Below are 22176 nucleotides of genomic sequence, written 5' to 3' on the forward strand. Positions count from 1 at the left end.
GCTATGAATCGTAATGTGAATGTCTGATGTTCACGACCCACAGATTGAGAATCATTGATCTATGCAGATGAAAAAAGCATTGATATTAGAAACAGTGTGTATGGTGATCTTCTGCTGGAATTTCTCAGCAGCACAGCGAGAGAATTTGAGAGGTATGAAGTATTGAGGAGCATAAAGTTTCAAGCTTGACGACCACAGATCACTGGACAGAATCATTGGATTTTTAGCCACCAGTAAGTTTCACAGGACAAGAGGCATGGTGGAAGTACATCACAGAAAGCCTTGACTGGCGAACCTAGGGATTTCCATTTTAGTCCACATGCCAAGGCCACTGGGCAGGAATGGTGTGTTGGTCCAAGTTTGAACAGCATAGTCAAAATCATGTGAGTAAAGGAAGCTCATAGAATGTTCCTGTCACAGACAAGCTCAGGTCTGTTCAGGTCAGGAAAGTGGGAAGAAGCATTTGTTTGAAACCTGCTTACTTAGAATGTGAAGACACAAAGGAAGAGCAGGAGCAAGCAAGAGATGCTGCCTGTAAGTTCTGAAGGAATAGGTTTTGAAAAATTTGGTGTTTGGCAAACCACGGTTAAACATCTACAGGTGGCTCAACCTACAGTGGGGAGACTAGTTACAGATGACGCCAGTTTCCCCTGTGGCTAACCCAAGAATAAAGTCTTTCAGTTTAGGGAGGCTGAGACTAATAAAGGATCAGGTGATTCTCAGAAATGCTGCTGAGAAGTCCCAATAAGAGATCACTTCTTACAATGTCAACTTCTTTTTCGTCTGCATAGAGCGCAGCGCTAGGAACACTCTCAAGTGTTCCTGTTGGTTGTTTCACTCTCCCTAATTTAGTTTCAGGTTCTCAAGGCAGGGCTGGGAGCGTGGATTGCCACCTGCCCTAAGATTCGAGTGTTGGCGTGAGTTACACCTCAGCCCAGGCAATGGCTCTCAGGCATGCACTAGGCCGGTTCAGCCAGAGCAGCTGTTTGGCATTCATTTTTTTGTAACCAGGGTGAGTTAGGACACATAGGGCAGCAGCCAGTGCGGGAAGGAGGGGCCGCTGTGACTGCCTCTCCTTTTCACCCTAAGTGAAGGCAGGGCTGAGTAACGGAGGTGCTCCTGGGAAGTGGTTTCATCACACCCCCTGAGGCCAGGCCCTCAAATCACAGTTCAGCTCTGGCTAAGAATCTTGACTCATGAGAGTGAAACCCCACCCACTTTTGCCCATTTTCCTCCTTTCTGCTGACAGCAGCTCAGCTTGGTCCTGAAATCTGGGGGTCTTGGTGTGTGATTAGGTCAACAGAGGCTGCCACTGACCGGTGCCTTCACTGCTTGGCCTCTACGTTCCCAACAGGGAAACGAAGTAGTAAGGCTGCTGAGGGGCTTGGGAAGGTGGAGGAGCTCCACGAGATGGACCGGAATCGGATTGGGATAGCCCTGGAGGTGCTGCACGAAGGACCCCAGAATCTGAGCGACCTCTTCCAGGCTGCTTTTGGGAGAACGCAGCAAGTTGCCCCGGGAGCCCGGGAGGTCGGACAGGCCACGGGGCGTGCCTCTGAGAGTTGGGGCGTGGTTGAGGCGGGGCTCTGAGACGGAGGCGTGGTTATGCGGTCGTGGGAGGAGCCGGGGCGGGAGGTGGCGCCGCGGAGGGAACCCGCGGCCCCGGGCGAGAGCTCGCCAGCCCCGCCGCGATGCCCCCGCGCCCAGGACGCCTCCTCCCGCCGCTGGCCGGAATGCCGGCCCTGGCTGCGCTCCTACTGCTGCTCGGCGCGCGCAGGGGTGCCCGGGCCCAGGAGGCGGCGGCGGCGGCGGCGGCGGCGGCGGCGGACGGCGGAGCCGAGCAGGACCCGCACGCCAAGCACCTGTACACGGCCGACATGTTCACGCACGGGATCCAGAGCGCCGCGCACTTCGTCATGTTCTTCGCGCCCTGGTAACTGCAGCTCCCGCAGACCGGCGGGGCCGGGACCGGAGACCGGGGGAGGGCGCGGGCTGTGCGGGGGGCGTGGGCCGCCGCGCTCGGGCCTCGCCGCTGACGTGGCGCTAGCCGCCGGGCCGAGCGCGAGGAAGGGCGGGCCCCGAGGGGAGTCCCGGAAAGGCCTCTCCGCCCCGCCACGCTGCTGGAGCCCAGACCCCCCCCCCCCACACACACACATGCACACATGCACACATACACACATGCACACACACAAGTCCCCTGCCCAGCTCCCCCAAACTTCCTGTGCTGGCCGGACGCGGCGGGAGCCCGGCGACCACGTGCCCTAGCCTGGAGGGTCCTCCCTGCTGGCCCTTCAATACTGGGTTGGATGGAAAAATCTACGGCCCTTCCAAAATGTGATTTCCCGCACTGTGTGTCGAGGGTGGGAAGAGATAACCTAGATAGAGGAGTGGGGCTACCCCGACCCCTGGGAGCCCGGAGTAGTGCCAGTTCTGGAGTCCCCGCTGCACACTGGAGTGGCTATGAGCTGTATTCTCAAGGCCTTTAACTCAAGGCTGTCTTCTGTCACCTCCTGTTCTTTGCTCTTTCGGGGGCCCAGTCAGTTGGAAGGTGTGAGGTGAGGTGGAAGTTTTTGTAAAAGTCATGCACCTTCATGCTTCCTTTCTCCGGTTGGGGTTTCCTGGTGCACCTAGCTGCTTTCAATCAAGAGTACTGTACCTCAGGAATTGTTCTAGACACAGCAGTGCTTTTCTCTTGGGGCCTAGATGCTCGGAGAAGTTCTCTCTGGTCCAGAGCAGAAAGCAGTGTTTAGAGCGCAGGCCGCTTGAGATGTGGGGATGTGCTGGCTGTGTTTATTGCTGAGCAAAGTACTCTTCCCCTAGCTCGGCAGGGACTCGAGAAGGAAAGGGGGTTAAGCGGTTAAGAAAAATGTATTTGTGGAATCCAGCTTATTCAGTGATTGTGCCTTCCAAAGTGGGAGAAACTTTCCTTTTAACCGTATAGTGGGTTATTTTTGCATTTCAGTTCATTTGGGGTTACATTAACTTTTAAGGATCAGATCAGTTTGGCTCACAGCCATTACCCATTAAGAATGCGCAAATGGAATACATTGTTTTACGTTCATTCCCAAGGACAGCAGGCTTGAATCTGTAGCCCTGCTGATGAAAGAGAAAATACTGGTAGCTTGCAACGTTCAGTGGGTGTTAATAGTTACTCTGCACGAGTATTCTCAGAGTAGTGACTCCAATTAAGTACACCTCAGGATTTAACTGCTGCCAGTTTCAGTGGAATCAATCTATGGGTTTTTAGTTTTATAAGGATAATTGACATGCAGATAGAGTTAGGTTCTCTGCAGTGCTGATGGAGTTTTAATTTTAGAATATTCCCAATAAATAACCAGCTAGTCTTTGCCAGTCAGGGGAATGGATATCACATAAATTCTTTTTTCATTTTATTTAGGTTGCTGCTGCTCTCCCCAAAGTAAGCCTTTAGTTGTTTGCTTCTTACTACTCTGCTAAAATATTAGAGATATGTAGGTGCCCACCATGGCCTTTGAGAGCTAGATTTTTTGTTGTTTTGAAGGGAAATTGAGACAGGACCTCTCTGTGTAGCCAGGTTGACCTTGAACTCACAATCTTCTTGTCTAGGGCTATGGAGTGCTAAGATTTCAAAATTAGACTTTTAAGAACAACATGAAGTTCAAGATAGAAGACACTGGGTCCTGTCCCCACTTCTTTCTCGGTTTGAGTGCCTAGAATGTTAGATGCCTACGGGTGATATTGGGGGCAAGGACACTGTGTAATGAAAACATTGACCTGTGTCTGTTTGTACTAAGCTTGGTGGCTGCAGGACTGTCCTGCTGTTCATTTTGTGCCAGCATCAGATCACAGGGCCTGTAGTGCCAGTTTGTGGGTCACACTGAACCTGGGGACAGTAAGGTCAAGATTAAGGTTAGGTGCCTCTGCTGTCCCTTGGCCCCAGGCCACCTTCTAAATGCAGCTAGCTGTCTCAATGGTGCTGGAACCACACGGGCTCCAAAACAGAAATGCCAGCTAGATAGAGCCAGTGGATTCATCGATGCTCCTGGGTGCGGAGGGTCATGCCTGCTTGGTGATGGCCCCGATGGTCAGTTTAACTTGGGGTGCAGAGAACTAAATCTTTATCCTCATTTCTAATCTTGTATTGTCATAAGAGTCTTTTCAAGGATGCAGAGGAAGTGTCCAATTCTAAAAGATGAGATTTCCTCTAACATCAGAACTGCCCTTGGAAATCCCTGTGGCAGCCACCTGAAGGCAGTCACCCTTCAGTCACCCAGCAACATCTCATAACCTGGTTCTGTTCCACCATTAGAACCAATCCTGCTTTTCTTTGATTAAGTACCAGATGCCACGAGGAGCAAACAGGAACATGGGCCAGCTGGGGAACAGAAAGTCCATGGCCCCATTGTGTACACACTCAAGGAGTCCTTGGGTCTTGGCTTTTTTTTTTTCTTCCTTTCCTTGCTATCTATCCTTTCTTCCCCAACCCACAACCTTGCTGAACTAACTTTGCCAAATTCACAGAAGTGAAGTCCTCAAATACAGTTTCACTGTGTAGGTTTTCACCCCATTCATTCTGCTTCCGTTGCCAAGCACTTAGTGCACACCGAGTGTGTGGACAGGACGGTGCTGGCTTTCTGGGCTCTTATACCAAATACATAAAGAGAATACCCATGATCTTCCAGAAAAGGGAATGATGCTGTATGTTAGGCTTTTATTTGTTTATATATTTTTATTTATGTGCATGTGTATATCTCTATGGGTTTATGTGCCATGTGTGTGGGTCCCTGAGGAGGCCCGAAGAGGGTATCAGATTCCATGGAAGCAGAGCTACGGGCAGTTGCGGTGCCTGGTGTGGGTGCTGGGTCCTCTAAAAGAGTAACAAGTGCTCTTAACTACTGGGCTCTCTCCAGTCCTATTTTATTTGGGCCTTTATAAAACAGGGATTTGTCTTAACATCCCAAGAAAGTGCTGCTGGGAAAACACATTAGCTTTAAGCCAACTTTTCAGGACTACCTTTAGATGGCTGTTTTGGAGGTCAGGTCTTCTGTCAAAAAAGAGGCTTGCCACAGATTTTATTGAGACATTATTGAGTCAGTACCAATTATCAGTACATTGTTTAAAAAGATCCCTTCAGAAGGCGATACGGCAAGTGGTTATGTTATAAACACAAATCACTTGTGTATTAGATAAGAAACCACAGCCCTGTGCCTTAGTGCCGTGTGATCGCACTCTTTCAGAACTCAAATGTAGTACAGCGTACAGATGAGAATGCAAGACGATGGTCAGCACTGCTCTTCAGGGCCCGTGACAAGAGAGATCCTGATGCTGTAGTGCAGTGCATAGAGAGGCAAGAAGCCACGGCCTTGCTGGTATTAAATGATAGATGATATTAAAATACTTGTGTATAACTGATCACACAGTCAATACCACATATTCGATTCTACCAACCTTAGTTGTTTAGGGGGCTGGGGGTGTAGCTCAGATGACACAGTGCTTACCGGTGCACAAAGCCCTGGTGTGATCTCCAGCACCACATTAGGCTGAGGGTGGCTGGGTACACATGCAGTCCCAGCACTTAGAAGGTGAAGGTAAGAAAAGCAGAAGTTCATGGTTATCCTCAGCTGCATAGTGAGCTCAAAGCCAGCCTCCGATACCCAAGACCTACCTGTCCACATAAATAAATAATTTAAATGTATTTAGCTTAAGGCTTCTGATGAGAGAAGGTGCAGAGTTGATTAATCTTGAGATCTCCTTGCATCTGTGTACATTTGGATATGTAGTAGAAGAGTCCTGTCCTTGTAAATCAAGGAGCAGTTACAGCAGAGTGCTAAGCCGGTTGGGAGGGCAGGGGTCTGAGACTTCCAGAAGAGGGGGAAGTAGCCTGGGAGCCAAGGAAGACTTCTTGGAGGAAGTGATGCACAAATCAATCTGAAGGACAAACAGAAGTCATCCAGGTAGAGTTTAAGGACATTCTTGGTAGGCTGGTACATACGTATACCTTGAGCTCCAGGGGCTCAGCAAGTTTGTAATTTTCAGGAAATTGAAATACTGCCGTTGGACCCGTAGACCAGCTGGAAGTCAAGGGGGTAGTGTCTGGACGTAGAGGTAAAAAAATAATGCTAGGACAGTAGCCTGCAAAACTTTGATTAATACGGAGAATGTTGTCATTGTGAGCTATCCATCTGCTGCATTTTGAGAAAAGCAAGGGTGGAGAGTTGATTGCTTGGTGGAGAAGGCTGAGGTAGTCATCTGGACACCCTGGGACCTGGGCCTCAGTGTGCTCTTCCTCTGGCCTCACTGTAGGTGTGGACACTGCCAGCGACTGCAGCCAACTTGGAACGACCTGGGAGACAAGTACAACAGCATGGAGGATGCCAAGGTCTACGTGGCTAAAGTGGACTGCACGGCCAACTCCGATGTGTGCTCCGCCCAGGGCGTTCGGGGCTACCCCACGTAAGTAGGGAGAAAGAGAAGGCATGCCTCTTTGTGCCGTGCTTTCCACGTTTGTGTGTCTGTTGTCCGTGACCGAGGAACGCCCAGGCTGAACTGATAACTTCCTTCATAGATCTGAATCCCTGAGTGTAAGCAGGCGGTCCCTGCTATTAAGACAGATTATGTTGAACACTGTTGATTGTAGACACCTTTTGTGCTTTGCATGGGGAAAGCCTTAATTAATCTTGGTTGGCATTTCCCATTTATGAGAAAGTGAGCATTTGCAGGGCAGTGGTGGGGTCTGGCTGCCTGAGATCCAGCCCCATGTGATGCTTCAAATTCGTTTTACATAGCCTGCTAGGACTTGGGTATCACTTCTGGTTGGAACTGTTACCACTACTGCAGTTCTTCCCTTTTTTTTCTTATTGATTCAAGATCTTTCCTAAAGTTCCATCCTCTGTGGCTAACAGCAGGTCTCTTTCTGTTGGAAGGAGGGTGAGGGTAACAAACCAGAGCACAGCAAGCCTCACAAGCAGCTGCTGACTCCCTTGACAGGCATCGGCATGGTTTGATAAACCATGACTGGCTGCTACAGTCTGGGTGAATGTCCCCCCAAAACCGGTGTGTTAGGCTGGCCAGCTGTGGTACTGTGGGGAGCGGATAGAACCTTTAGGAGGTGGGGGACTGGTGGGTGGTAGTTCTGGGCAGCTGTGGTGCTGTGGGGAGTGGATAGAACCTTTAGGAGGTGGGGGCTGGTGGGTGGTAGTTCTGGGCAGCTGTGGTGCTGTGGGGAGTGGATAGAACCTTTAGGAGGTGGGGGCTGGTGGGTGGTAGTTCATTGAAATTGTGTCCTTGAAGGGGAGATTGTGATTCAGCCCTCTCCTGTTGTCTTTTATGTGTTTGGTTTTTGTTTGTTTATTTGTTTCATATCTGCTGTAAGGAGAGAGTCTGTTAGGTTCTATCTTGGTACAGACCAAAGGCAACAAATTCAAGTCCTCTCATGGCCCCAATCATCTAAAACAGAGTCAAAAGCCACTGTTTCTCTTTCTAAGCTGATGATTCCAGCTCCTTGTTAGAGCAACAGAAAGCTGACTGACAAATTGACTTCTTGAGAAAAGAGGTTGTCTTCGTCCACTTCTGTTGCTGTAGATGTATTGTGGACTGGATAACTGACACAGGAGTAAAGCTGTATTCAGCCTCCAGGTCTGGAGGGTCAAGGTATGATGGGCTCCATGTGGTGAGGCTGAAACTGGAGTCACAGTGGGCTGAGAAGGACAGGTGTTCCTGAGAGGGAAGCTGTCCTCGTTCCCTGTTGCTGTGATAGAATACCCCAACTAAAGCAGATGAGAGGGGGGAAAGTTTACTTTAGCTCTGAATGCTACGTTATAGACCGTCATTGTGGGAAAATCAAGGTGGATAAAAGTTGAAGCAGCTAGTCACATCCACAGTCGAGTCGAGGGAGAATCTAGTCACATCCACAGTCGAGTCAAGGGAGAATGCATGCAGGCTCATTGTCAGCCAGGTTACTCAGTAGTTCAAGATCCCTGGCTTAGGGAATGGGGCCACCCATAGTGAGCATATTTTACCACATCAGTGTAACAAGACAACCCCTTCCCCCCAGGCATGCCCACTGGTCAACCTCCTCTGACAATCCCTCACCAAGACTGCCTTCCCTAATGATTCTAGATTGTGTCATGTTGACAAACTAGCCACTGCAGAAGCTTAACAGGGTTCTACAGTTGGAGGTGTTCTGTACTGCAACATCAGGACCCCATGGATGCCACTGACAAATTTAAAAACACCTTGCATTTTGCATCCTGACTTATTTAGAAATCTAGTCCTCCTGAGTAAATCTGTGTGTGTGTGTGTGTGTGTGTGTGTGTGTGTGCGCGCGCGCATGCGTGTGCTTTTAAAGAAAATGGAAATAAGCCCAGACTCTAGTGAATGTGGTCCGAGAGGGACCCCATGTTGATTGGGGCTTGCAGAAGTGACCGAGGACAAGCTTTTGCTTGGTCTTGGCTTTCACAGAATGTGGGAGGCAGAGTGCTGCGTAGGTGGCTGCATTGAGGCAGGTGAGTGTACCTGTGTGTGCTTTTACTTCCTTTCAGACAGTCCCATCTCAAACAGTGTTGCAAACAAAGCCTTATCAGAAGATGGCTGGAGATGCCTGAGCTCGGGCTTTGTGTCAGAATATGGGCTTTAAAAACATTTTCCTCCTGGCACATTTAAATGGAGTACGAGATTAGAATCCGTTCGGACTTCATAGCCCCAAGAGATGACTATGTTCAGGAAAATATATAGAGCATCTCTTTGAGCCAGGCAAGAGTCAGTTGTTGGGTGGAAATGCTGAGCAGGGCTGGCCTGAGTGCGGATAGCACCTGTATTGGTCTCCAGCAGCTGAAACAGCAGTTATTTCCTGGCACTTTTGGAGGCTGGAGTGTAGAAGGTGCTGTCAGGCCAAGTTCCCGCCCAAACCTCCTTGGAGTTTTTGTGCCGCTTTCTGACTTCTCAGGTTTGCTGATGTCTCAGCTTCCGGTTACTCTTACAGAACAGTCAAGATACTCAGAGGGAAGGTTACTAGTAAGCTCCTGGCCAGCGGGATCCAGAGTGAAACTTTGTCTCAGTTCCCTCCCTCTCAAAAGAGAAAAGGCTTATTTGCTTGACAGTTTTGTAAGTTTTCGTGCCCGGTCAGTTGGCCCTGTTGCTTTCGGCCTTGCCGCAGGGTGGCATTTGGTCACAGTGGTGTGATAGAGCACTTACTGTCAGTCAAGCCGAGAAAGGAAGGGGAGGGAAGCTCAACATAGTCTCAATAGAGTTGTCCCACTAGGCCCACTTCTTAGAAAGTCCCGTCACCTCCCAGCAGCCCCACAGTGGAGAACAGGCCTCTGATGGATAGGCCCTTGGGAGACTTCAGAGCCAAACTGTATCCCCATCAACTCTTTACATCCTTGACCTTGTCTGCACATCTATGTGTTTAAATGTCCCTTTTGTGTGAGGTCACGAGTCGCATTGACCTCTGTGAAGGCCTGGGTCTGAGTGAGGCCACATCCTCAGGTTGGGTTAGGCTTTTATTAGCTCTGTTTTGGAGGTCACAATCAAACCCCTAGCACGTCAGTTACAGTACACTTCGTAATAGTCTGTGCAGAGTGACGCCCAAGTGGGGATTTTCTTCTCTGTAGCTTCGCAGGAAGAGACACAAATCACCAGGAGACACACATGTCCATGGAAAGTTTGTAATAGAGAAGTTGGGGGCTGAACTTGGGGCCAGGAGCCTTCACTCCATCCACTACCTCTTTACCTATGTCAACTGAGGATTAGAGTTGGAACTGCAGGCTAATGGGCGGGTCTGTAATAGCTCTCCAGCCCTCCCTGGGTCCTACCAACTTACTAAGGAAGAATCTCGGACTTAAGGTTGGAAAGATTCTTTTTTTTTGGTTTTTTTTTTCGAGACAGGGTCTCTCTGTGTAGCTTTGCGCCTTTCCTGGAACTCACTTGGTAGCCCAGGCTGGCCTCGAACTCACAGAGATCCGCCTGGCTCTGCCTCCCGAGTGCTGGGATTAAAGGCGTGCGCCACCACCCCCGCCCGGCTTTGGAAAGATTCTTTTAATTCAACGAGAGATTTTTGTTTTTCTCAGTTGTGTATCAAATTAGAAACCCCCACCCCCACCCCCCACCCCCACACCAAACAGGCTAGATCTTAATTATATTTTAACTTTAGCAAAGAAACAACAACAAAATGAGTTTAAGCCCTGGTCCTCTCAGGTATTTTGAGAATTCATCTGTTTCCTGCTCTGAAGCACTTTGGTGTGGAGAGGCACTTACCAAGAGGGAGAGGGAGGTGGAGACATAGAACATGCGGCTTCCATGTCTCTGGGACCCCAGCTTTCCTTGCCAGAGCTGCAGGAGGCCCTGTAGCGGGTGCAGATGGTCTTCTAATTGTGACAGCGTACCTTAGCTCGCTAGACTTTGGTTTTGTTTCGGGTGGTTTTTCTTTTCAGACGAGTTGTCACTGTGTTGCCAAGATGACCTGGAACTCAATTTCTAGGCCTTGTGCTTAAGGGTCACTCACCTGCCTCGGGCCCCACAGTGCTGGGATACTGAGTGTGTGCCTCTCTGCCTAGCTTTCATATGTGCAGGATAGTGGCTGAATCTATTAGACTAGCTTTTCCTTGTGTAGAGGTCCCATGGTAGTTTGGCTTGAGATCCTTCACCTTCATGATGGGGCAGAAGCAGCCCCATACGGCCATTCCACTCACGGCTTTTGGTGCAGTAAGTTACAGGAGACGTTGAACACTGTTCTGGCGTCAGGTGACTTTACCCACCTGAGGCTCCTGTGTGTGCTCTGAGTGCTTGGTAGGCCGGGTGGGATGTTTGTTAAGTGGTCGTTTTCAGCTTACTGTGGCTTTAATTTAGGGTGTGCTTGTGAGGAGGTAAACCTGCTGTAAGTTGAGGATGCCGGGCATCTGCTCCTATTTTCTCCATAAGGCCAGTCTGCCCTCCTAACTGCCAACTTGAGCCAATGTGCTGTTTTCCCCTCCTTTTGTGCTGTTGGATGGAGCCTAGTGTCTTGTGTGTGCTAAGCAAGCCCTCTACTGCGGAGCAGCGTCCTCTGTTCTTTTCAGACAGGCTTTTACTGTGTGTCCTAGGCTTGCCTCAGATTCACTAGCCTCCTACCTCAGCCTTTGGAAAACTCCACCATAGAGTGGGGTTTCCTTGTAGAGCCATGGAACTTCATTTTAAGGCTTCTGTTTGAAAGCCTTTGTTTAAAGGGAGCTTACCTGTCTGCTAATGGGCTGAATGTTCGAGTCTTGGAAAAACATGCTGACGTTCTAACCTGCTGTGTTGGTATAGGAGGTGGACGTTACTAAGGGGGCTCCAGACAGTTCTCTTGGCTTTCCTGACACATAAGGACCCAAGGAGAGGGCGCCATCAGGGAACCAGAAAGCCACCATAGACTCTGGCTAGCTTACACTGTGAATCTGGACTTTTGTCTCCGGAACTATAGGAAATGAATTGTTTTGCTTTATGGGATGCCAGGCCAGTCGTATTGTGTCACTGTAGTCCACACTGCCTGTGACACTCCACCTACCTATCCGAGCTGTGCACATCCTAACTTGAAAATCTGTTTCTGAACATTGTATCGCCTCACAAAATCCACATCATTGCAGGGAGGTGTTAGAGGGCTCCTAGGTAGGCAGGTTTACTCTAACAAGCCCTGGCCTGCATTTCTCTTTCTTCTGACAGGAGCCACCTGTTTAATATATAGTCTGTTCTAGGCCCGAGTGGAGTGGTCCAAGACCAGGATGTGTGAAATTCATCCTCTGGTGATGTCTTTTGCTCACCATCAGAGGAACTGTTCCCCCATCTCTGAAGAATCCTCAGAGGCCAGTGAATAGAAAAGATTCTTGCTCTGTGGGGATGCAAGCGAAGATAGGGGGACTGGAGTGGATGGATGGGGAGTGGGAGGGACTCTCGATGGGCTGCAGCAGCTGGAGTGCCCTGATGATTGGGATCCATCAGTGACTGGGTGTCCATCTGCCACAGTGGTCTGCAAACACACCAGCTGCAGAAGAGTGTTTTGTCTGCTGCTGCCCAAGGGAGGCCGACAGGCAGCAGGAGCAGCGAGGCCAAACAGCAGCCCAAGGCCAGGAAGGATAGATAAGGGATACTAACAAGGTGACGCCTGGGAGAAATACTGAAGGCAGGTTTAACTCACAGCCTGCATCTGTACGGAAGTTTTCACCTCGCTTGAGTAACACCAGAAGTGTGTGCAAGTTCAGGAGCATGGGGACATGCTGTCTCCTGCGACATCGGCTTCGTTTCCCTTTGAAGCTTTATCTGAGTGGCAGCTGGGTCCCTGGCTGCAGCCACTGGCGGCTCCATTACTGTTTCACTGCATGGATTTGCTCTCAACCCACAGCGGCTTTGAAACTTTTAAACGTCTGCTCTTCCTGATCTGTTGATGTTTTTTTCAGCCTAAAGTTTTTCAAACCTGGCCAAGAAGCGGTGAAGTACCAGGGCCCTAGAGACTTCGAAACACTGGAAAACTGGATGCTGCAGACACTGAACGAGGAGCCGCCTGTGAGTGTCCCCACCTCCCTCCCTTTACAGCCCAGAGGCCAGAAGAGGTGAAGGCTTACAGTTCCTTATGCAGTTGTAAGTGGATCCTCTCTGCCGCTGCCACTTCTCGTTACTGAATGAGCACAGAGGAGCTCAGGAAACACAGTGTAACACCCGAGCATGTTCTCTTAAGTACAAGATACAAGGTACTGAGTATATGGGAATCCTCCTTCTTAAAAGAAGCAAACGGTGGAATTTCCGTAGCATGTCCATTGGATACCTCTGCGGGGTGTATCCTGTTGTCAGGACAACTGTAGATTTCTCAGTCCATCATACTGATCCCTTAAAGAACTATTCTTGGTTTCCTTGGACAAGAATGAGATACGGATTCTTCCTAACAGTCTTCAGTTCCTTATCTAAAGTCCTCAGGTGGCTCTGTTTACTTCACTGTGTTTCTCAGTGTGTAGCCTAGGCTGGCCTTGAACTCAGGTCCCCCCGACCCACTACCTCCCCAGAGCTGGGGTTATAGGTGTGTGCCACCATACTTGCCCTTGTGTCTGATTGCTTGCTCCTTTTGTAGCTGAATACATTTTTTTGAGACAGGGTTTCTCTGTGCAGTTTTGGTGCCAGTCCTGGATCTCGCTCTGTAGCCCAGGCTGGCCTCGAACTCATAGAGATCCGCCTGGCTCTGCCTCCCCAGTGCTGGGATTAAAGGTGTGGGCCACCACTGCCCGGCGAGCTCTATGAATTTTTTATGTGAATGTTAGATTCTTTAGTAAGCTATCATAGTTTTCTACTCCCTTCTGAGTTGTCTAGGTGGCAGCTGGGGCACGACCGCTCCCGGTCCTTGGAGGCTGTTTCAGATGGCTTTGTCATGGAGGCCATCTGTAGCATCTATCTGCTTTCCTGAATTCTTTCATTGAAGCTGCAGCTGTCCTTTGCCTCTAGCAGGCCACCATGGTTGACTGTCCTTGGCCAACGGTGGGGTTATCTCAGATTTGTGGGTTTACTTTTCAGTTTTCCTTATGCCATTCAAGACAAGGCAGGACTACGAGACTGGAGGAGAGCCTCCCACAGTCTCCAGGTTCCATTTTTATTTAAGCACCTTTCTTAGAACTGACTGCTAATAACTTGAAAACAGTTTCTTCGTGTAGAATATTCGAACATGTACAAAAGTGCAATTTTCCCTTTTGGTCAGCCTTGTCTCCCCTTCTTCTTGATCCCTCCTGCATCCGTCCCGGGGAAAGTCATTTGTCAATATTTCAGGACACACTTTTTGCTTTGTAACATAGCCACTACGTCACTTTCACATGAGTGCAGTGAGCAACCATGCATTTGTACCAGTGGCTGGCTTGGACCACCTGGAGTCAGGTGAGATCAGGTCCAGAATAGAGTCTCCTGTTCAAGCCGGTGCTTTCTCCCGATTCTCCAGCTCCAGCTCACATAGCTCACTTGGGCTTGCTCCCACTGGCTCTCCATAGTGTGGCTCTTCCTTTGCGTCTCAATCCTCAGCTTTCCAGGCCTGAACTGGCTTTACTAACGATGTAAAGCTCTTAGTAAATGCTCATGTGTTTTCCTGCATCTCGCTGTGTGTAGGTCCCATCAGAACACTGTAAGAGTGTTACTTACTAAGGATGATCTAGAAGTCTTCATTGTGTTCTAAATCACAATGATCATACGCAATTCCTTGTCCTTCTGTCTGTGGATGGTTAGATAAGGGTGGGTGGACTTGGATGGTTTGTGGCGTGGTGTTGGTCGGACTGGAAAAGTAGCCAGCGTTCCCTGGTTTCACAGCTCTGGTGATTGTCACGAGCATCAGGAGTTCTGAGTACAGCCGCAGGGAGAGCAGTTCATTGAGGCTGCTTTGTTGTGTTGGAGCTGTGCGCTGACTGCAAGGCTGTCTGTGGCTGCTTGGGGTCCTGACACTTGGGTTGAGCTCCGCTTCTCATTGGTGCCATTTTCAAGGGTGTGTGCCCCTCTCCAGCCGTGGTCTTTACTCTGTGGATGCCCCAGTCATCAGAAACTCGTCTCCTTCTTTCGTGCTTCCATAGCTCACCTTTAAAACCTCCATTACTGTGTCCGTAGTGTTGAGGAGTTGCCTGGAGACTGCATTCATTTTAGGTAACCGGAAGCCACAAGCTTCTGGGTGGATTTGCATCTTTTTCATGCTGGAAAGCTGCAGGGACAGGTGGGGTTTTCATATAGATTGAAACAGCATCGGTTTCTCTCTGAAAATGTTTGTTTTTCAGAGGGGTAGGTGTGCGGTAAGGGAGAAAATTTTAAAGAGGAGGTAATAGTCTAAAAAAAACTTTTAAAATAAGCTTTGCACTAAAGAGGCCTACTGATGGGATGCCTTGTCCTGCACATGGTGTCAGAAGGAGAATAGATGTATGTAGAGGCCCGCCTCCCCATTGGGAAGTACAGGCTGGGAGGGCGGTGGGCTAGCCAGGCTCAGCACAGATGTCTGGAGGGTTTTTCCTCGTCAGTGTAGGAGAGAGATGGCTCCGTGGACTCTCGCCTGTGGCCTGCCAGGACCAGTCACTTAGGCTTCATGTTTAGTCTCTGAACCATAGACTCTCAGATGATCCCCAGGAAGAACGACAGTGGCAGCATGCTTTCTGGTGGAAAAGTTTAGATATGCACGTTTTTGAGGCACTGTAAATTGAACCCAGGGCCTTGACTCAAGGGAGGTATTCTAAGTTGAGCCATACTCCCAACCCCAAATAGGTGGTCTTTCTATAGAGCATTCTTCTCTTTTTAAATTACATTTATTTATTTAATTAGTGTCTGTGTGCATGTGCTGGGGGTGGGAGTGGGGGAATTGTATTTTGACACATTCACGTATATGTAATGAGATGGCTTGGGGATGAGCCCCAAGTCTAAACATGAAATTCTTTGTTTCATAGTTTTGGTATATGTGCCTTTTATGTACGTCCCAAAGGTAACTTTTGTTCAATGTTTTTAGTGTGCCTACTTTCTGACTTCAGTCTGTGACACGAGGCCAGTGTGGATTCCCCATTGTGGTACCTGTTGTGGACTATTACTTGAAGATGTGTTACATTCGTTTAGGCTGTGGAACATTTGTTTAATGATGCAAAGATGTGTTGCATGCATTCTTTATGTTGCATTTGTTTAACTCTGTGAAACTGTGTTACTTTGCCTGTCTAAAACACCTGATTGGTCTAATAAAGAGCTGAATGGCCAATAGCTAGGTAGGGGTGGCAAGCAGAGAGAATAGGAGGAGAAATCTAGGATCAAGAAAATAAGAGGGAGGAACGAGAAAAGGAGGAGGAGAGGAGGATGCCAGGGGCCAGCCACTCAGCCAGCCACGGAGTAAGAAGGAAAAGAAAGAGATATAGAACAAAGAATGGTAAAAAGCCCAGAGGCAAAATGTAGTTAAAGAGAATTGAGATAAATTAAGTTAGAAAAGCTGGCTAGAAACAAGCCAAGCTAAGGCCATGCATTCAAATTCATGCATTCATTATTCATAAGAGACCTAAGAAAACAAGTCTCTGTGTATTTATTTGGGAGCTGGGTGGCAGGCTCCAAAGAGTTAAAAAATGAACTACAGGTGCCTGTTCAAAAAAATTCAGATTTTGGAGTATTTGTGGTTGGAATTAAGGATGTTGACTTTGTAATGTAGACAATGTCATGGTTGTTTGTTTGTTTTTGTTAACTTGACACAAACTAAAGCTAATCTGGGAAGAGAGAATTTTAAGTGAGAAAATGCTTCCATAAGATTGGTCTGTAGGCAGGTCTGTAGGGCATTTTCTTGATGAATGATTGATGTGGGAGGGCCCAGTGCACAAAGTGGCAGTGCTACCTATAGGCAGGTGTCCTGCGTTCTGTAAGAAAGCAGGCTAAGCAAGCCATTGGGAGCAAGCCAGTAAGCAGCACCCCTCCATGGCCTCTGCTTCTGCCCTGACTTCTCTCAGTGATCCACTATGATGTGGAATTGTAAGCCAAATCCTTTCCTCTCCGAGTTAGTTTTGGGTCATGGTTTTCATTACAGCAACAGAAAACAACCAGAACATACACTTTTATTTAAATGAAAAATCAAGTTCTTAAAATCTCAGCTTGACTAGATACGAAGCAATTTAAGAACATTGAAAGATGTATTGAGAAAACCCAGGCTTTTTAAAAACAATATTTATCATTACCAAACAGTAAATATATTAAAATGCTTGTGCTGCAGAGGCAGCTCAGCGAGGCTTAGTGTGTGAGTCAAGGGGCACTGGGTTTTCAGCCCTGGTCTTCTGCTCATTTCTTTTTAAAAAAATATATGTATTTTTATTTTTCATTATGTATATGCATATATCTGTGTGGAGACATGTGCACATGAGTATAATTGCCTTGGAGATCAAAAGACAGTTGGAGCCCCAAAGCTGGAGTTACAGGTGGCTGTGAGCTGCCTGAGTGGGTGCTGGGAACGAAACTCTGGCCCTCTGCAAAAACAATACACACTTAACTGCTGGACCGTCTCTCCAGCCCCCTTTGCTCATTTCTTATTGCTAGAATTTTATATTCATTTATTCTTGATGGATGACTAAACCGGATGTTGGTAGAGATGGTAAGCCATCTACGTAGCCCTGTCCTGCTCTGTCCTGCTCAGCCTCAGGAGCAGATACGTTCTCAGCTGGGAGATTAGCTGCTTTTGTCTCTGTGGCATCTTACTGTGTGGGGTTCTCTGGGCATCTGTGTTAGTAAACAAATTTGCAGGGGCGGTTATGATGAGGTGGCTGCTGACCTTGATCTTATCTCCTTAATTTCCCTTGTCCTCTCCACTGCCATCCTCTCTAGGCTGTCTTTGGTGAAGAGGGCCCCGTGGAATTGTAGTCTGTAACCCATATGTGTTCTGTGTCACTGGTCTACTTTGCTCAGCTGAACCCTGATTTTTTTGCTTGTTTGTTTTGGTTTGGTTTGTTTTTCCGAGACAGGGTTTCTCTGTAGTTTTGGTGCCTGTCCTGGATCTTGATCTGTAGACCAGGCTGGTCTCGAACTCACAGAGATCCGCCGGGCTCTGCCTCCCGGGTGCTGGGATTAAAGGCGTGCGCCACCGCCGCCCGGCTGAACCCTGATTGTTACATCCCCATCTTTCTACTGTTGGAATACTGTGTGTTCAGTGGACTCCACACATACAGGAAAGTGGGAAGCTTCACTTGTGGCAGGGCTAGTGTTGTGGGCTCTCCATACCTCCTCCTTCCCCACTCTAACTATTCTGGAAACTTTATCGTCATTGTCTGGAGGACCTCTGCAAGACAGATAGCATCTATAAGGTTATAGTCTGCTGCATATTTACTGCCTTGCACTGGAACTCCACCAGGGCCTGTAACATTTGCTCCCCCAATCTCATTTCTCCTTCACTGACATTAAACTCAGCTTCTCCCTGTCCCCTACACTGTGAAGGTACTCCTGGTTCTTTATGGTAGTCTGCTGTATGTTCCTGTTGGGGAGACACATCTCTTTCTGACATTGAGCCATTCTACTGTTCTCCAAACCTTCATGACTTCTGGTCCTCACTGGCATATGCCACCTGGTGGGGTTGTCTGGGCCTCTGTTGCTGGTGATGCCTGGCTTGCTGTCAGTGGCTCTGGGCTTGGGCTGTGGCTCCTGGATCTCAGCCTCATGTTCATGGTTCTGAGGATGAAGTGACTTGGACTGACCGAGGCTCCTCCCAGGTGTGATGGAAATGAGGCCAGAGCTGCTAAGGGCTCTCTCCAATTCACGAGTTTTAAATAGCTTTTTTATAGTATATTGTTGTGATTTCTATTTTATCACTAGTTATTATTAGATCTCCCATTGTGCTTCATTTACAAATTAAGCTGTCACAGGCGTGCATACTCAGGAAAAGCAGCAGATGTGGGGCTTGAGTCTCTCCGTGATTTCAAGCAGGGGTTCTTGGGATGTGTCACCTGCAGTAAGGACTGGCTGCTGTGCTGGCTATGAATTTCTGTCCCCAATCTTGTCATGTGAGTTGCCTTCTTAAGGTTTAGCTCACCAAGCCATCCCATCCAGTCCTGTGCTTCCTGTGGCTTGTTGGGTTCTTGGTTCTTGTCACTCTCTGGTGGCGTCTCCCATGTTCTCCTGCCCCTGGGATGAACCGAGGGTCAGGGGACCTACCTGTTCCCTTGTTATTTTGCCTCCTGCTTTGCCTGTTTTTCCCTCTTTGTGTCTTGAGCACCTACCTGTCTGGAGCCTCTCACTGGAAATTTACCTTGAATCCCATGGAGAATCTCAGACCAGGTCCAAGAAGAGGGCAGGGTTTGGGGTTGTGAAGACATCACCTTGTTTGGTTGGTTGAGTTTGGGATGGAGGCAGCTGCTCCAGAGCCTCAGCCCTACAGGGTGAGTTTGGTGCTCACGCGCCCGGAGTACTTGTGGAGGTGATTTCCCGTCTGGCCTGGCTCAGCACAGCACAGGTGTGAGATAGACAGGTGAGGACTGTTCCGGACAGGCACAGGTACACCCCCCTGCATCAGCGCCATCCTCAAGGACAAACTCACAGATGATTGTTTTGCTTCTTATTAGACGCCAGAGCCGGAAGCGGAGCCACCCAGAGCCCCTGAGCTCAAGCAGGGGTTGTATGAGCTCTCAGCCAACAACTTTGAGCTGCATGTTTCTCAAGGTAAGGATGGAACTGGTGCCATGGGTCTGGGCTGGCTTTTCCTCTTGCTGTTTGAGGGCTCATCGCAGCATCTAGTCACAACTTCCGTTATCTCTTCAGCACCAGTGGACTGTTGCTTAATGAGCGTGCTCTTACGTAGCACCTTTCCTCCTCTGTCATCCTTGTAGGCTTGCCTGCCCAAAGCTCTGCTAAAGCTGTGAGCACGCTAGGCGCGCACAGCACCCTCGGATAAGAAAGTCTTTATTAATGGTAGTCACGTGTTTACTGGCTGGAGGCAGAAGCAAGCACATTTTTTGTTTAAACAGTGTAGTCGGACTGTTACAACTATGAATCAAATTAGGTGTTCTTTATACACACTTTTTGGAATTGGTCTCTTAAACATCTACCTACAGTCTCTACAGTGAATAAAACACAAGCCTCCCTTTGTTAAAAGTGGACGTGTTTCAGAAGTTGGCTCAAGCACATACAGCTAGAAAGCAAGCCCAGCTTCCTTGCTGGCTCCATTATCAAGTGCTGCCCTGGAGAGAAACCCCCCTGGAAGACTGGGTTGTACACACTGTGAAAAAGAACTTAGACTGTATCTGCCCCGGAAGCTTGTGCCTGGCAGGAGCCAGACCTCCTCCACACTACCTGTATTATTCAAATACTTTCTCCTGGTGTCTTCCAGTCCTACTCAGATGAGTTACGTAGTCTGTACCAGCACTCCAGCAATGGGACCTTGGTGTTTCCCCTAGTGGGAAGTCAAACTAACTCAGGCTCTGTGTAGAATGTGCACCCAAATCACCTTGACATAGACAGTCTCCCACAGTCCAGCCGAGCCCTACGCAGAGCAGGCATCTCCTGCAGGACACACCCCGCAGACCCCACATGGTGGTGTTCCAGGGCTCACTGAGGCTCTTTCCTCAAAAGGCAGCCACGGCTCCCTGCCCTCGCTGGCTTCCCATCAGAACTGCTTGGGTTCTGGGGATTCAATCTCTATCCTGCTGCCCAGGGTTAGTACTCCACATGTCTGTGAAGAGATGGTTTTAGCCGTGAAGATAAGTTGCTCATAATTTCCAATAAGTGATTCACCGTTTCCCTGAAATGCATTGTTGTCATAGCAAGAAGACCATAGCCTCTGCCATCAGTGTGGCCGGTCACCATCCCACTGCCTTACATCCACTGGGGCTTCCCTCCTGATTGGGGGTTGCTGTCAGCCTATGTAAAGAAGAACAGCCAGATAAAAATCTCCAGTGTCCAGAAAATAATGTTGTGAGGACTTGATTGCTTTTGGTTTTTTGTTTGTTTTCGTTTTTTTTTAAACTATCCAGGGGGTTATTGTTTTTTGTTTGTTTGTTTGTTTTTAACCTGGTTTTTGGCAAAATATAATGTAAGTGCAGAAAGCCTATTGTGCACCACCCACATCCCAGGCCACTCTCCCATTCTCTCTCCAAAGGCACTTGCCCCATGTGTGGGCCCATGGCTTTTCTTTATGGCCTCATAGCTCAGGTGTGTGTTACTAGACACTAGACTTGAGTCATCTTCCGAGTTTATGTTGGATTTTATGCATCTTAAATGCTTTTTTTAAGCCTCATTGAAGGCTGAGAGTGTCTGTGTAAGGCTCTGTTGATCTGTATGGTCTCCAGCATTTCTTCCTGTGTTGTTTACTGAGTGCTTGGTTTGTGGACCTGCACAATTCCCCACAGTCTGGACTCTGGACTCCGATCAAATAAATCTCCTGTGGATTCACATATTTCCTTGTTTTGTTTTTCCCATATATGCTTTTGGGATGCTGGAAGGCCTCATGGCTGCTAGTGACTCCGCATGTCTGTTTCTGTGATTGTGATTGGAGCCGCACTGATGGCCACTGTCTGGTCCCTCCCTCGTCAGACTTGTTGGTGCGGACCTCATTTATACCTGTAGCGTTAGGGTGGGAAAGAGGCAGGTTAAGTGTACAGTTCTTTACCCTTCTGCCAGTTTTCTCAGTGTGAGTTGGTTCTTTGTCACCCTTCAGACATGACAAATTTGATTTTGAGTTACTCTTTTGAACTCAAATATAAACATACATGGTGACGAGTCCCTTTTTACCAGCAGGGCTTGAGATCTGTGAGCAAGAGAACAGGGCTGTATTCTTCAGTTCAGCATCTGGTCTCTAGGGACGTAAAGCTCAATACTTCTTCCCCTTCCTCTCTGCTTCGGCCTTCCCTACAGGCGACCACTTTATCAAGTTCTTCGCTCCATGGTGTGGTCACTGCAAAGCTCTGGCTCCAACCTGGGAGCAGCTGGCCCTGGGCCTTGAACATTCCGAAACTGTCAAGATTGGCAAGGTAAGTGCAAACCCTTGTTAAACTGCAAACAGTCTGCTTTGGGCTGGATTAATTAGCAGAGTAGCCCATTATTCATTCCGTGTACAAAGTCGGAAACTTGATTTATTAATTATTCCAGGTAGTGTGCCACTTGACAATTCATTTCACCTTCACAGATGGCAGCCTGATTTGGGAGTCTGCTGGCTTTTCCACAGCCTGGAGATAAATTATGGCCTTGGCCGATTTATTCTGAAGGGATGGCCAATTCTGAGTTGGCAGCCCTGAAGCTGTATAAAGATATGGGGTAGAGCCTTGTAGAAAGTTCACTGGACGTCCCTAGAGCTCAGCCAGTAGCTTTCTTCAAGGGTTCTGGGTTCTGCACTCGTACAGGCTCAGAGCAGGCATTCCTCATGGTGAGCCCTCCTTTGCAGTGCCGTCCACAATTCCTTCCAACTGTTCATACAGAAGAGCCAGAAGTAATGTGTAACAGCTTCTGTGTGGCCAGGTTTTCTGGAACTATCTGGAGCAGCTCCTGGGCTACTGGGTATTTTGAATCTCACTGATTTTCTGACACTCGCCTTTATGGAATTCCTCAGAAGAAAATCTCCTTTTTCTACCTGGCCACAGGGCTTATTTGCATGCAGAAGTGGAGCTGTGTATCTGGGTGTGACCGTCAGAAGCAGAACCTCGGGGTTGGGTAGACCTGGCAGGCTGGCCTTGGTCGAGATGTCTCCCCTCAGATCCCCCTTCGCAGAAGAGAAACAGGGTGAATCGTGTAGTCAAGAAGAGGAGAACT

The 22176-nt window shown here is 48.6% G+C and overlaps 1 protein-coding gene across 1 annotated transcript in view; it reads left to right on the forward strand.

Moving 5' to 3' along the window:
* The first annotated feature begins 1262 nt into the window (after positions 1-1262).
* Positions 1263-22176, forward strand: part of Txndc5 (thioredoxin domain containing 5) — a 29736-nt gene continuing 8822 nt past the window's right edge. Inside the window, exons 1-5 of the mRNA XM_052727654.1 lie at positions 1263-1933; positions 6283-6432; positions 12387-12492; positions 18999-19095; positions 21286-21401. Coding sequence (XP_052583614.1) covers positions 1692-1933; positions 6283-6432; positions 12387-12492; positions 18999-19095; positions 21286-21401 — 711 coding nt within the window. The 5' untranslated portion in view covers positions 1263-1691. The remainder of the gene's footprint in view (positions 1934-6282; positions 6433-12386; positions 12493-18998; positions 19096-21285; positions 21402-22176) is intronic.

The sequence above is a fragment of the Peromyscus californicus genome, unplaced genomic scaffold (genome assembly GCF_007827085.1).
Source record: "Peromyscus californicus insignis strain IS unplaced genomic scaffold, ASM782708v3 Scaffold_8__1_contigs__length_139910024, whole genome shotgun sequence".
Lineage (NCBI taxonomy): Eukaryota > Metazoa > Chordata > Mammalia > Rodentia > Cricetidae > Peromyscus > Peromyscus californicus.